Genomic DNA, 15,629 nt, shown 5'->3' with positions numbered 1-15,629 from the left:
GGGAGGGGCGTGGCCTCCCTCGCTCCCGCCTCACGCTCTTTTCTCACCTGTCCCCCCTCCGCCCCCCACCCCTGCAGCAGCGCCCGACCTGACGGCCTTCGGCGACCCGCGCCAGTTCCCCGCGCTGCCCTCCATCTCAGACCCTCGCATGCACTACCCCGGCGCCTTCACCTACTCCCCGACGCCCGTCACGTCGGGCATCGGCATCGGCATGTCGGCCATGAGCTCGGCCACGCGCTACCACACGTACCTGCCGCCGCCCTACCCCGGCTCGTCGCAGGCGCAGGGCGGCCCGTTCCAGGCCAGCTCGCCGTCCTACCACCTGTACTACGGCGCCTCGGCGGGCTCCTACCAGTTCTCCATGGTGGGCGGCGAGCGCTCGCCGCCGCGCATCCTGCCGCCCTGCACCAACGCGTCCACGGGCTCGGCGCTGCTCAACCCCAGCCTCCCGAACCAGAGCGACGTGGTGGAGGCCGAGGGCAGCCACAGCAACTCGCCCACCAACATGGCGCCCGCCGCGCGCCTCGAGGAGGCGGTGTGGCGGCCCTACTGAGGGCCCGGCCCCGGAGCCCCGGAGCCCCGGAGCCCTGGAGCCCCGGAGCCCCCGCGGGCGCCACGGCCTCGGACGGCGGGGACTGCGCGCTGGGGTCTCGCCCCGCCCCCGGCCCACCTGCGCCCCCCCCGGGGCCCACCTGCGCCACCTGCGCCCCCCCCCCGGGGCCCACCTGCGCCCCCTGCGCCCCCCCCCCCCGGGGCCCACGGCTCACCTTCTCCGAACCTGACCCAACCTGAGGCTGGCTGCCCGCTTCGCCAGCGCGGACGCGTCCTAAGGCAAAACAGGAAGATTCCCAGAGGGAAACTGTGAATGCTTCTGATTTAGCGATGCTGTGAATAAAAGAAAGATTTTATACCCTTGACTTCACTTTTTAACCAAGTTGTTTATTCCAAAGAGTGGAATTTGGGGTGGGGTGGGGTGGGGTGGGGTGGGGGCGGGGAAATGCAACTCCTCCTGTTTGGTATCTAATTTCATATTTTTTAATTTTCTTTTCCAGCACCTTATAAATTGCAAAATGCGTATTTGCATTTGGGGTGATATATACATATATACATATATATGTGTATATATATATATATATATTTGAGCTTGCTTCCTTCTTGCTTTGACAATTGAAAGAAATATTCCTTTTTCTGTAAGTTTTATTTAACTTTTTCTTTTGGACTTTCGTGTGGTTGTTTTGTTGTTGTTTTTCTTTTCTTTTTTTTTTTTTTCTTTTTTTTTTTGAGAAACAACTACAGCTTTGGGTCATTTTCAACTACTGTATTCCCACAAGGAATCCCTAGATATTTATGTATCTTGATGTTTAGACACTTACTTATGTGTTGATACTTTTTTATTATTTAAATGTACTTATATTAAGAAGAAAAATATCAAGTACTACATTTTTTGGGGTTTTTTTGTTTTTTTGTAGTAGCCAAAGTTCAATGTATCACATTGAAGAAGGCTGGGGAAAAAAAGGGGGTGGGCAATGTGATGACTTGGTTATCTAAATATTGTTTACATTAAACTCCCTTTCATGTTAATCAAACGAGTTGGTAGCTAATGCAGCAATGTTTTTAATACGCTTTTTAGATACTGAGGGTCACTTGAAAGATCTGAAGTATGGAATTTTTTGCCAAGCTCAACCAAGGGTCTCCTATCTGACTCCCTCCCTTTAAACAGAGAAGGTCAAGTCTGGTTCCAAGGAGGTTCAGGAAGATGCCAATGATTGCACCTCTGGAGAGGATTTATTTTCTGCCTAGGGGTTTGCTCCCTCCACGGGCTCTTGATAATTTCAGACATGCTTTGTTACGAATGAATCCAAAGTAAGCTATGTGGAAGAGCAGAATCCACATGGAAACCAAATGAATGGATTTATGGGTTCCTTAACTGCCCCCTCCTGGAGTAGTAAGGAGATCGTCTGAATCCAGAGTTCAGATTTTTTAGCTCCAAGAAAATACTCCTATTTGATACAGTACCTGTTCATGGATGCAGAACAAAACTTGTGGCTGTCCCCCAAGGCTGGGAGTGGAAGAAACTAGACTGGATGCCTTTGATGCCTGAAGGTCTCCAGCTGAATTTTCGTAGGGTGGGCCCAGAAGCAGACCCGAACAGGATAGTTTTCCTCTGTGTGCCTCATGGAGTCACCTGGGAAAGCACTGTCCCACCTGTGCCGGACCCCATCCCTTGCTGCTCGTTCACCACCCATCTTTGCGTTGCTCTCACCAGGCTGAGACCCTACCTAATGGGGTATGTGCACTTTTATCCGTGCATCAGCATGACAGGAAAGATTCATGTCACTGCTGCCCATGGCTACAATTCAAAAGTATCCAATGTCACTGTAAATTTTATGGCACTATTTTTTTATTGGAGAATTTGGTCAGAATGCAGTTGTTGTACAACTCGTAAATACTAACTGCTGATTTTGACATATGCGTGCTCAAAATGATCTGGTTGTTATTTAATGTACCTCTTAAATTAGTTGAAATTATTTCAGGTCAACTCTGAAGAGTATTTGAAAGCAGGACTTCAGAACAGTGTTTGATTTTTATTTTATAAATTTAAGGATTCAAATTAGAAAGATCTTTGGCTGCAGGCAGCAAAACAGCTGGTCTTATTTAAAAACAACTTGTTTTTGAGTTTTCTTATATATATATATTGATTATTTGTTTTACACAGATGCAGTAGCACTTTGGTAAGAAAGAGTAAAGCAGTTTGTGTTGTCAGGTCATTCTTATCTAGAAAAGAGCTAAAACGAATCCTGGAGAAACTCCGTATATTCATTTCCATTTTAGACATGATTCTTTCTCCACGATTCAATTTGACGCTTTATTCTGTGTTACATTTTTGCAGCAAAATTACCCTTAAATGTCAGCAAATTTAAATTTTTTTTTTATTTCTGAGAAGGACCTTTAGCCCCTTGACCCCAAATCGAACTTAAGTGTTCTTTTCAGCACATGTTGCCATATCTGACCTGACAAAATGTTGGGGGAAAATGAAGGAAAAAAATTTTCTATTTTTCAGTTCATTTCTGGTACCTGAAGATACTCCAACTCAAAACCAGCCTAATGCCCTAGAAGGGGATCAGATAATACTTCACAGTGAATCTCCACTCTCAATGGCATGTGTATGAGGAGGGCGTGTCACTTTGTTGTAGACCTACTGGTTTGGCCATTCAGTTTCATAAACCCTCACCAGCATAGGTAGTACTTAATAGTTCCAGAAAAAGCTAAAGCAAACGTTAGCTGTTTTGGAGATAGGCCTCACGTCACACTTAATGCTTACCACCACCACCACCACCACCACCCCCCAAAAAATTGCATTCATTGCCTTCAGGTAAATTAAGGTGGTCCTTTAATCAAGGAGACCCTTAAGCCAATAATGTAACTGGATGTATCTGGGAGCATTGGTCCAAGAGAAGAACGATTAAATAAGCCATTTCTACTGCTTGTTCATGCCTTTATTTATAATTTTAACATGGACATGTATTTTAATTCTTTTTGGTTTACTCACTATATTTCTTCTATAACTTATATTTCTTATATGACATATTTCTTTCCTTCTCTGGACCCCTAATATCTCCCTCTGTTTCTCTTCCCCTCCCTCCGCCAAATCTCTTCTCACTCCTCCATCCTCTCACTTTATATAAGGAGACAGCACACACACTCCTAAGTTCACACCAAATGTCCAGAAGCGAGGAGCTACAACTGTTGTCCAGAACAACAGTTCCCCTCCCTTTACATAAAGGAACATGGTGAGTCAGCCTTTCTCCTGCTCGTCGTGGGTTTCTTCCAGCAGAACAGAGACATTGCCAACCATTTTGGATCTGCTTGCTGTCCAAGTGCAGCAACAGAAGCCTTCCTGGACAAATTACAATCAGTGAGTTAATAGACAGCCTTTCTGCTGCCTCGCATTTCTGTGCAGATAAACAGAAATGCTCTGATTGGAAAGGAAATGAATGGTTTCACTCAAAAGTCCTGCAATTTAGGATTGCAGGCTTCTGTCCTGAAAGACCTGCTTCCTTTAGGACATTCCGTCCTGGTGATTTTTTGGTTTTGGTGGGTTTTGTTTTCTGGGAGTACAACATGTTTGGGGTCTTTTATACACGAAAAATCAGTTATAAATAATCACAGAAAACATTTTTTACATCTGAACAAACCTTTTTGTTTACCTGCAGTATACAATCGTTTGGGGTTTTTGTCTTGTTTGTTTGGAGTTTTTTCCTTCCCTTTAGCCAGATCAGTATTTATGAGGCTGATCATTTGGCAGTTTTTTTTTTCCTTCCAGAAGAGTTGCATCAACAAAGTTAATTGTATTTATGTATGTAAATAGATTTTAAGCTTCATTATAAAATATTGTTAATACCTGTAATAACTTTTTTTCAATTTTTTGTGTGTGTTTCTAAGGACTTTTTCTTATGTTTGCTAAATACTGTAGACAAAAAAAATGCTTCTTTCTACTTTGTTTATTTTAGACTTAAAAATGAGCTACTTTTTATTCACTTTTGTAAAGAGCTAATAGCATGGTTCCAATTTTTTTTAAGTTCACTTTTTGTTCTAGGGGAAATGAATGTGCAAAAAAAAAAAAAAAAAAACCTGTTGGTTATTTGTGCTATTCTGGATGTATAAAAATCAATGGAAAAATAAACTTCCAAATTGAAATGACAGTAAAACACATCTATTGAAAAAGTAACAATGAGAACTGCTGTCCTCCTTGGACAGGCCCCACCTAGTGTCTATTTGTGCAGCAGTTACTGGATCTGTTCACAAAGCATCCTGGAAATTTGTGTGTGCTTTCTTTCTCCCTGGTACTGACATATTGAATACTTCCCGAAAGGGAACTGTCAATCTAGAGGTTTAAACCAGATACGGTATAAGAGAACAGCCCCAGAAGCCCCTCTGCAAGGTGTTTCTAGACAGCACAGGAGAGCAGGCTCTCGGCCGTGTGTGGTCTCCTGCTCGGAGTCAGAGCGGCTCCCCCGCCCCTGCTGGGAGCCTTCCCCTTGCCCAGCCTGTGCAGGGCAGCTGGACTGCTGCTGCCCAGGAACCACTGGAGCCTTACTTTCTTTGTACCACAATTTCTTCTGTAAATCCAATATTATCACTAGTGAATGGCAAATAAACAGTTTGGCAAGTACATACACCATATCACACTGGTGGTGTCTTTTTCTGAGATGGAAGGGCTGGGCAGCCCAAGAAGCCACTGCGACACACAGGAGGACACCGTGAGAGCTCTTCATGGGCTTGCCAGGCTTCAGGCTGACCTTTGTGCCTTCTCCCCTGGTGTACCTGGCATCCCCTGGCTTCTGAGGCCAGCCTGGCCTTGGTAAAACCCAGCCCACCCCCTAGCCCCTGGTGCTGCCTCTTTGGGTATGGAGATCAGTGAAGCATGCTTTAATGTCTGTATAAAAAAATAATAATGATAGTTCAAAAGAACGACGCGGGATTTGCAAACACAGAGCAGAAAGGGTGTCTGTTCAACAGGAGGTCGGTCACCATCCCCAGTCCCCATTTCTTTAAATAGTAGGAGTCAGCCTTGAGTTGTAGTGGGGAGTTCTTTTCAAGTTCCTCCCTCACCACCCCCACTGTGCAAAGCATTATTTGTATTTCAGTCTCAAGACTGTGTGAACCAAGTTGCCTCCTGGCCAAGAGCCACCAGATAACCCTCCCTTCCCAGTTCTTGTCACTGCCTTCTCATGGTCTTCCATGGTGGGCAGGGTGGCCCCAAAGAAGGTCAGGAACCAGCGCATGTGGGATCAAAAGAAATGACTGACTGGAGAAGTAATGGTTAATGAGCAGAGGCAGGAAATGCGCGGGAGGATCAGGTTATACGTGTTCAGAAAGGGAGTCTAGTGGGGCTGCTGAGTGTCCCCTCAGGAGCCAGACTGCCTGGCTTTGAGTTCCAGTCCTGTCTCACGCTGGGAAACAAACCAGTGGCCTAGCTCTTCTCACCTAATAGAAAGAGACACTCATGCTATCAGTTTGGGGATCTAAACAACTTCATACATGTGAAACATGGAAAAAATTGTTGGCACGTAATACATGCTCAATAAATGGAAGTACACAGAACAATACTGCTCATTATTAAGAACGTAAACAGCATCCAATAAAAAGTTAAAATGCTCTCCACTTCTCCCAATCCATGCCTTGCTGTAACTGTTAACTGGCTCGCGTTTGCCATTCCAGACATTCTTCTATACCCATAATATACAGCACATATTTTATCTCACCCATGCAAAGAAGCAGCGTACAATATATATCATTGCACAGCTTTTGCACTTGATATACAATGTGTGTCCTTCAGCCCACTTAGATCTACTTCATTCTTTTTAGTGACTACACTGCATAAATCTGTATGGTTGGACTCATTAGTTTACCCTTTCCTTTCCTGACAGCTGAGGTGACCCCCCGTGTCTTGCTACCACAACAGTTCTCTGTATATATCTTATGACCTCATGCTTGAATTTTTGTCCATTTAAAAGGAACCGCTAGTTCAAAAACGATTTTGCATTTTGACGGATACCTCCAGAATGCTCTTTCAGAAGGTTTTAACGAATTAGATTTCCAGGGTCAGGGCCATGTGCTAGAAAGCAGAAAAAAGAAAGTTGCCAGATAAATGCTTGATTACCACTGTCTGTAGCAGGGTTTCAAACCAGACCTTAGTGCCAGAGAGATTTTGTACCTTCTGAAGTGCATTCCAGAGGAGTGAATTGAAAATAACAACACACACGTAAGTGCTTACTACAAGCCGGGCTCTGGTTTAAGCGCTTCACATACACTAGCTTACTCAATTCTTATAGTGAACCCAAGAAGGTGGGGGGGGGATCACATTTTTATCCCCATTTTGCAGAGAAGGACTCTAAAGTATAGTGAGGTCAAGCAATCCACCCAAGTCCTGTAGCTGTTGGTGGAGAAGCCAGGATACGAGCCCCAGCAGCTTTGGTGCAGAACCCCTCACCCTTCATCACCTTCTAGACTGAAGCTCTGAGCAACATTGACATTCATCAATAACCAAGGACGTGAGTAAACCGTCATGGGTGGCCTTTGCCTTCAAAGAATGCCTACTTCTCACTAGTCTGAAGAGTGGAAGGGAGAAATGAGTGCATGAGAGTTTCCAGGAAAGGGGGAGCCCAAAGGGCTTCCAAAGAAATTGTTCACCCTTAGCTCAATGCTCAAGATCCTGGAGAGTTACAAGTGAAAAGTCTCGTCCCTCCAAGACTGAGTGTGTCAGACAGACCCTGGGAGGCCTGGGTGGAAGCCTCAGCCCTAGTCCTCCACTCCTTCTCAGTTCTGCCCTTCATCTATTTCTTTATTTTTAAGTAAGAAACTGTTTTTTAAAGTCCATCTTAGATTTACAGAGGAGTTGAGCAGATACCACTGAGAGTTTCCATCTCCCCCCGCCCATACCCTCTGACAGCCCCTCCACCAGCACACAATTTCCCCTATGACTAACATCTTAAACAGACTATGGTGCATTTGCAACAATTAATGAGCCAATATTGATACCTTATTATTAACCAAAGTCCACAGTTTATTCTGATTTCCTTAGTTTTCACCTAATGTCCCTGTTTTCCTGTTTCAAGATACTGCATTACGTTTAGTTGTCATGTCTCCACAGGCTCCTCTTGGCCGTGACATTTTCTTAGACTTCTCCTGTTTATGAGGATTTTTTTAAATATTTTATTTATTTATTCATGAGAGACAGAGAGAGAGAGAGCACAAGCAGAGGGAGAAGCAGGCTTCCTGCGGGGAGCCCCATGAGGGACTCAATCCCAGGACCCCGGGATCATGACCTGAGCAGAGATGCTCAACCACGAAGCTATCCAGGTTCCCCTATGAGGATTTTTTTTTTAATTTTTATTTATTTATGATAGTCACAGAGAGAGAGAGAGAGAGAGAGAGAGGCAGAGACACAGGCAGAGGGAGAAGCAGGCTCCATGCACCAGGAGCCCGACGTGGGATTCGATCCCGGGTCTCCAGGATCGCGCCCTGGGCCAAAGACAGGCGCTAAACTGCTGCGCCACCCAGGGATCCCCCCCATGAGGATTTTTAAAGAGTGCTACTCAGGTATCTTGTAGATCTCCCCTCTATGGGAATTTGCTGTTTTTTCTCATAATTAGACTGGGGTTATGGGTTTTGAGGAGGAAGATGATGGAGGTAACATGCTATTTTTATCATATTTTATCAAGGGTATGTACATTCAGCATGATTTATGACTATTGGCATTGGCCTTGATCAGTCAGTGAAGTTTTTGGGGTTCTCCTCTGTAGAGTTACCTCCAATCCCTGCCCCCCTTCCCATACTGTGCTCTTTGGAAGGAAGTCACTACACATAGGCCATGTTAAGAAACGAAGAATTATTCTCTCTCCCTTCAGGAGGCAGGAGTCCTTGCTGAAAGCACCAGGACAGCCCCAGCAGCAGCCAGGTGGCTCCTGGCATAGAGTATTCTCTCTGTTCCAGAGAGGACAGGCACCTCCCCTCCTGCTCAGTGCATGAGCTCCTGGTCTCTGCCCCCTTCAGCCTAGACAATCCAACGGCTCAGATTTCTAGAAGCAGGTCCATGTTGCCTAGTCATTTTGGGTCCATTGTCTTTGTTCAAAGCCAAGTTTTCCTTCACCCTTTACCTTCAGATGATGCTGATAAAGTCCTGACCAAAGTATCCAAATGTGGCTCAGGTTGCCAAAAAGATGCCACTATCTTTTTTTTTTAAGTAATTTATTTTTTTAAAGATTTTATTTATTTATTCATGAGAGACACAGAGAGAGGCAGAGACACAGGCAGAGGGAGAAGCAGGCTCCCTGCGAGGAACCCAATGCAGGACTGGATCCCAGGACCCTGGGATCACCCCCTGAGCAGAAGGCAGATGCTCAACCATTGAGCCACCCAGGTGCTCCTCATTTTTTTTTTTTTATATTTGTGGATCATTGGCTGAGGTCTATCTTATGACCTTACAGAATAAGGTCGTGTACACTGTGGTTCCCGAATCTTTGTTCAAAACCAGCCCACTCTATATCCTCCCTTTAAGCGGCCTCTCAGAATCCTAGATCCCAGAATCCTAAGGGAGCTTTGAAGTAAGCCAATGCTCCCCTCTCTCTGGGGCATAAATACCCTTCCCTACCCCTTACAGTATCTCGGGGATAAGCCTTGCCTCCTTCCTGACATGTTCTAGAATTAAGTGCCCTGCTCATGTTTTCAAAGGGAGAGGAGATGGCATGGAATGTGTTTACTGCCCCAGAAGGAGGAGTATTCTTTGTGTGCCAAATTTTAATATTGGTAATTAAGTTTTGCATACCTCAAATTCTCCCTCGTTTCCATTTCATTGATGCTGTTGTAAAGATTAATTAATGTTTTGAAAGTGTTTTGAAGATGAAAAGTCTTACATGCATACAAAGTATGATTATTTGTTATTACAAATAGATGTACCAGGCCACTTTCTTCCCTCACTTCAGTGATTATGGGAGGGTTTCTGCAGACAATTCAAAGCTGCAGTATCTTTTTACAAAATGGTTGCCTTTAGTCAAAAATTTATTCTGTGGCAATGAACAGTCCTTCCCTTCTACTGGGGGAGGCAGACCCCAAACAAATCAACAATATCATATTGTGCATCAGATGGTATATTAATTTCCAAGGATTTCTGTAACAAAATATCACAACTGGATGGCTTGCAACAACCGAAATTTATTGTCTGACTATCCTGGAAGCCGTAAGTCCAAGATCAAGATGTTGGTGAGGTTTATTCTATCAAACAGATGCAGCCTTGGAACAAAGCACACAGTTCAATGAGTAAAGCAGGGCTAGACTTCAGCTCCCATGCACTTATTCAGCTGGGTGCTCCAGGTAGGAGATTATTGCAGAATAGGTAAGGAGTAGTTGGATTCCGAATCTATTTTCAAAGTACAGCCATCAGGCTATGCTGATGGATTAAAGTTGGTGTGTGGGTGAGAAAGGAATTGAGGATACCTTCAAGGTTTTACGTCTGAGAAACTAGAAGAATGAAGTGGGCAGTCCTGGAAGCAGAAATCTGGGGAGGAGTGAGTTTGTCTAGAGACCTCTGTCTCATAGTGGGTCAGGGGAAGAGAAGGATGCGCTACATACTCTTCAAGATTTCTTCCAACAATGGAGAATCCATCCAGGTGGAAATAGAAGCTATGGTAGCTAAAAACGACGGACCTCCCTTGCTTGTTAGGAATTCTAGTTGAGAACCCCATACATGGCTTAGTAAGAACACAGTATTCCATTTTTCAATAAGTATCCTGTGATCTAGATCTGACTCTTTGCAAAACCAGGGAGAGGCCCTTGAACTCTCCGACCACCATGTTCCTATTCTTTACTTTGGTAGGGGAGGAATCTCCCCTTCATGTGGCCTTATTGCCCATGGGCAGGCAAACCCACAGCAAGACATAACTGTTGGCTTCATCTTCTCCCTGCACCAATCAGCTGGCACCCAAGGATGGAGGGAGGATCTCACTAAGTCTGTGTGTACCTTCATTTTGGTTGCCAAACAGAATGGCCGGCATGTTAATACTTGCAAAAACAATAGGGTTCATATAGCTGAAATACTTGTATCTTCCTTTCATTAATGAATTTTAGAGAAACAAAACTTGCGAGTTGCCTACCCCAATATCTGTTTTCCTCAGTAAAGTTTCCCTTGGGCACATGACTGCCTAGAAGAAAGATCATAGCTCCCAGCCTCCCCTATAGCTTGGCATCACATGTGACAAATTTCTGGCCAATGATACCTAAGTAGAGGCAGCTTCCAGATACCTAAGTAGAGGCAGCTTCCAAATTTACTTAGGGAAGAGTGAGTATGCATATGTTGCCCCTTCTTCTTCATCCCTTCCCCAGCTCTGCTGCCTAGAATGAAGAGGTGATAGTCATTGGAAGAAAGCTATACCCCAAGAGGTGGATGTCATTAGGAGCCTGGTCCAGTGTCCTCGTGGAGTCTCCACCCCACCTGAACGGCCTATGTCTGGATGCATCTACAAGAAAAAAAAAAAAAAACCCAAAACTAAATATTCATCTCTCACTTATGCCACCTGTATGTCGGGTTTTCTGTCACCACAGACAAGCTTAATCTTAAGTGGCACTCACACATAAATGGTCACTTTGAGCAGGAGCACTGGCTGGAGGAAGAAGTGCTTTTTCTTCTCCCAAACTCTGATTCTTTCCAATTTATTAGGGGCCTTTCTGAGTGTTCAGGCATTGCAAAGTAATGAGGAAGTGAGAGGAGGTAGTGGGGTCACTCCAGAATCTATCAGGATGAATGGCCTCATGTGTCCACTGCTAGCACATCCCTAACTCTGCCCCAACATTTATAACAACCCAAAAATGCCTAGGTCAGTTTGTCAAAAACTACTTTGCCTGTGATCCATTTGCCCGATAGTCAAATTGCCTTAAATGTAATCCAGCTACAGAGTTTTCACCTTCCTTTCATGTTCCATCCTCATCTGCCATCTTGTTTCTCTAACTGTTGAATATGGCTGAGGGCATTTCTGACTTTTTTTAAAAAGTCTTTTATAAGCAGTCATCAAATATGCAGTGTTTTACAGATAATGTTGGGTTTTATTTAAATTTGAGGATCCTTTTTTTTCCTTTGTAAGTAAATGGGGGACTTTTTAGTCAGTTTTCTTAAAGATCGTTTTCTCAAATTTTAACCAATGCTGGTTTTTATTTTTTACTTAATTTTATTTAGTTATATTGCTTTGTATTTAGTTTAACATTAAGAGCTCCCAAACAGATGCAAAATCTTCAAAAATGTGAATTTGAAGAGAACTGGCCACTAGATAACCAGCCATTAAGCTGGTTTTCTTTTTTTCTTTTTTTTTTTTAAAGAAGCTTTTTTTTTTTTAAGGTTTTATTTATTTAATCGAGAGAGAGACAGAGACAGAGGCAGAGGCAGAGACAGGCAGAGGGAGAAGCAGGCTCCATGCAGGGAGCCTGACGTGGGACTCGATCCCAGGTCTCCAGGATCACACCCTGGGCTGTAGGCGGCACTAAACCGCTGAGCCACCCGGGCTGCCCAAGCTGGTTTTCTATAAATTGGTTTTGAGTGATATGATCTCCTCCTTACACATATGACATTTCCAGAATCTATGCTCTTTAAACCTAATTGAATGACTTGAAATTCCCAAGCCTCAACTTCCACATGTGAGGTACAAATAAAAATGTCCATTTCCTCTAACAATTTTGAATAATAAATGTTTGGCAAAAAATAAAAAGGAAGACAATAGAAAATTTTGAAGAGAATGAATAGCAGCTACAAGTCTCCTACTTCACAGATTGGAGTATAAATTGGCATAACCACTCTGGAAAACAGCTTGACATTACCCTCAAAAAATGAATATATGCTTGCCCTTAATCCCAGTGTGTCCACCACTAGAAACATACTTGATAGGCTCTTCATACATACCAAAAGATGATCTCAAATGCTTACAGCAGCATAATTGTCATTTAACAAAAACTAGAAACAACCCAAATGTCCATAATAGAAGATGGATAAATAAGTTGTGTTATATTCTTACAATGGAATAATATTTTGAGATGAAAGTGAATGGACTACCATTGCATGTAGCAAAATAAATTATGGCGAGAAAAATCAGAAGAAAGTACAGGGTGTAATTCTACTTATGTGAAGTTCAAAAGCAAACAAAATATTTTAAGGGATGCATACAAGGTGTCATGAGAAAATGAGAGGAATGATTAACACAAAATTCAGGATACTTGGTTACATTTGGTGGGTGAAGGAGAAACAATTGGAGATTCTAGAATATTGTTACATTTTTTTCTTAGCTTAGGGGATGAATATATGCATATTTATTTAGTTATATACACAGAAATTGGTTCGAGTAGACTACTAATGAGATCAAAACTCAACTTTGGATCAGTGACTCTGATCTATGGTCCCCTGGAATCCCATGAATCAATCTGCCATGTAACAAATACATACCTGTGGTCATCATGGGAACCAGGTAAAAGAATAAAGTGGCTACTGTTGGAACCACAGCTCAGATCCCACATCCCAGTGCCTATGATTCTTATATATCCAGAACATTTAGTCGGAGGAGGAAAAAATGCCAACATGCTAATAAGACTAAAAGTATCCACGGGGGCAAGTGGCATACTTATTTGACTTCCTTTGAATGTCTCTTAACAACAAACCATCCTCAAAACTCTGATGATGTTCCTAAATTTATTTATGAACCCTTTCATAGTTTCTCCATGAAACAGAGGAAATAACCATGTTGTCCAAAGATTAACTCTCCACATGCGGTTAATGGTTTTAACACTAAGGAGGAGGTATGTACAAGTGGATGACACAGAGGTCAGCGATAGTAAAAGTAAAAGAAGACGGCAATAACCACAAAGTTTAATTCAGAAACAAAACAGCCTTTATTTTGGTTTCAATTGTCTTTTTCTTTCCTCACAAATACCTCATGTCTGTGTAATGATTGGTTCAAGCTCTACTTAAAAAACAAGACCTTAGCAAGATCCCAGCTCATTGGTTAGCCAGAAGGGAAGAAAGCTTGCTTTATGCTGTAAAAGGTTTGATGTAATTGCCTTTCTCCCTGGCCTCTTTGTCTAAACCACAAACTCCTGCAGTCCTGAGATTCCACTTGGATTTTCTCCCAATATTTGAATACATAAATATAGGTCTGCAGTACACTGCCCTTGTTTATGAGCCTTTTAAAGATCAAAGAGTGAGTTTCAGCTCTTGGGCTTGTCACTTTGAAACATACTGTACTTTACCATTTAACGGGTAGTTCTTTCAGAATAGCCCATTAGGCTCTTCCCATCTTGTCTTAACAATGAGTCCTACAGTTTGTGTAAAGAAATGCCTTTCGTGGAGGACTCGCCTCTATTCCCAACATGTTAAAAAGCTCAGTGCCTTCCTTTAATGGAGCTGAATTTTAAAGGGTGAAAGTCTGAGCTTCCATATGTGTCAATCTGAAGATGCCATAACTGTGATTCCAAATCAAATGGTCACATTGACAAAAGAGAATATCACAAAACAGAAAAAAAAAAAAATAAGAGCTCACAGGATACCACTTCTCTAGGTGTTGCCTGAACTTGAAGTGTAAAGAATGTCTCCAAAACATAATAATAATAATGACTCCAAAGTCATAGACAGCCCAGAGATCAGGTCACATTGCTTAATAGTCATTGTTCCTACATGTTTATCTTGTATTTTCTTGGCAACATTGGGTTCAAATCTAAACTTTGGAACAGCATATATGTTTCTTACATAGAACAAATAAGAGGGTAAAGAAATAAAAACTCAGAAACTGAGTTAAAATTGATACATTTCCTAAAATCATGGACTGCCTATCTTGAAGTTAAGAAGAATTATGCATTTGTATGTATGTGAAAAGTTGATTTTGAGAGATTTATGCCTCCAGTAATGTTTGGAGTTCTGTGTTGCAGATCAACACCCCCATAGGGAACAATTAATAAAACTTCAATGTGTGTGTGTGTGTGTGTGTGTGTGTGTGTGTGTGTTTGAAGACATCAAACCAAGGTAAGCAGGAACATTAAGAGGTCAATATCCTTGAAGCAAGGGAAGTAGAAAAGAAGTGAGAAGTGATATTATTTTGACATTTGGTATTGCTTTTCCCTTCCAGTCATTTTTTGTTTCTCAAGGATGCTAAAAAGCTAAACAATTTTTTTAAAAATTAAAAAAATCTTTTTTGATTAGTTTCAAGGTACAGGGACAAAAACCATGTTCACGGTCCTTTAAGAAAGAGACATGAGAGAGATGCTGATAAATTACCCAGGCTTCCCACTGAAATACTCAAAGAACCATATCTGGGAGCATAGCCTCACAAACACTGAAACACAGATTCTAATCATTGTAATATCTGCATTAAGTTACTCTAAACCGAACTGCTTTCCAAAGCATAACATCCTCAAGTTATCTCAACAATTATTTATACACAATGTTTGCTGTTCCATTGGCAATTTGTTGCCAGACCAAAAGGCATGAACAAATAACTGAAAACCAAGAGAAATGACAGACAAAAGAAACAGTCCCACAGGAGTTGTCAGATATAGACTTCATAATATATGTGACCAATAAGTGCAAGAAAATTAGATGGTCATATGTAGACCCTCAGCAGAGAACTTGAAACTTTAAAAAAAGTGGACATTCTACAACTGAAAATACATGAAATGAAATTAAGAACATAAGGGGCATCTGGGTGGCTCAGTTAGTTAAGCATCAGCCTTAGGCTCAGGCCATGATCCTAGGGTCCTGAGATTAAGACCCAAATGGGGTTCCCTGCTCAGCAGGAAGTCTGTTTGTCCTCCCTCTGCTTCTCCCTCACTTTGTGCATTCTCTCTCTCTCTCTCTCTCTCTCCTTGTCTCAAATAAATAAATAAAATCTTTAAAAAAAGAAATTAAGAACTTAACCAATGAATTTAATAGTAAATGAGAAAGGGCTGAAGAGAAGATTAGTGAACTAGAAGATAAGTCAAAAGAAATAGACTGAAATACAGAGTTAATTTTTTTTAAAGCAGTATATACAGACCAGAGCATAGGAGACATATCATACATATATACATGTTTTAATATACATGTAATCAAAATTCCAAGACAG

General features: G+C 42.4%; 1 protein-coding gene across 6 annotated transcripts in view; it reads left to right on the top strand.

Moving 5' to 3' along the window:
* Window positions 1-5,184, top strand: part of RUNX1 (RUNX family transcription factor 1) — a 254,199-nt gene extending 249,015 nt beyond the window's left edge. For 5 of the 6 annotated variants that reach the window (XM_077879128.1, XM_077879127.1, XM_077879123.1 and 2 more), the window contains one exon: window positions 78-5,184. In XM_077879128.1, the coding sequence (XP_077735254.1) occupies window positions 78-553 (476 nt within the window). In that variant the 3' untranslated portion in view covers window positions 554-5,184. The remainder of the gene's footprint in view (window positions 1-77) is intronic. The other variant, XM_077879125.1, reaches the window with a different exon arrangement.
* The last annotated feature ends 10,445 nt before the right edge of the window (window positions 5,185-15,629 follow it).

This window comes from Canis aureus, chromosome 30, assembly GCF_053574225.1.
Source record: "Canis aureus isolate CA01 chromosome 30, VMU_Caureus_v.1.0, whole genome shotgun sequence".
In the NCBI taxonomy this organism is placed as follows: Eukaryota; Metazoa; Chordata; class Mammalia; order Carnivora; family Canidae; genus Canis; species Canis aureus.
The sequence above is the reverse complement of the archived record's forward strand: the minus strand, read 5'-3'. Positions and strand labels throughout refer to the sequence as shown.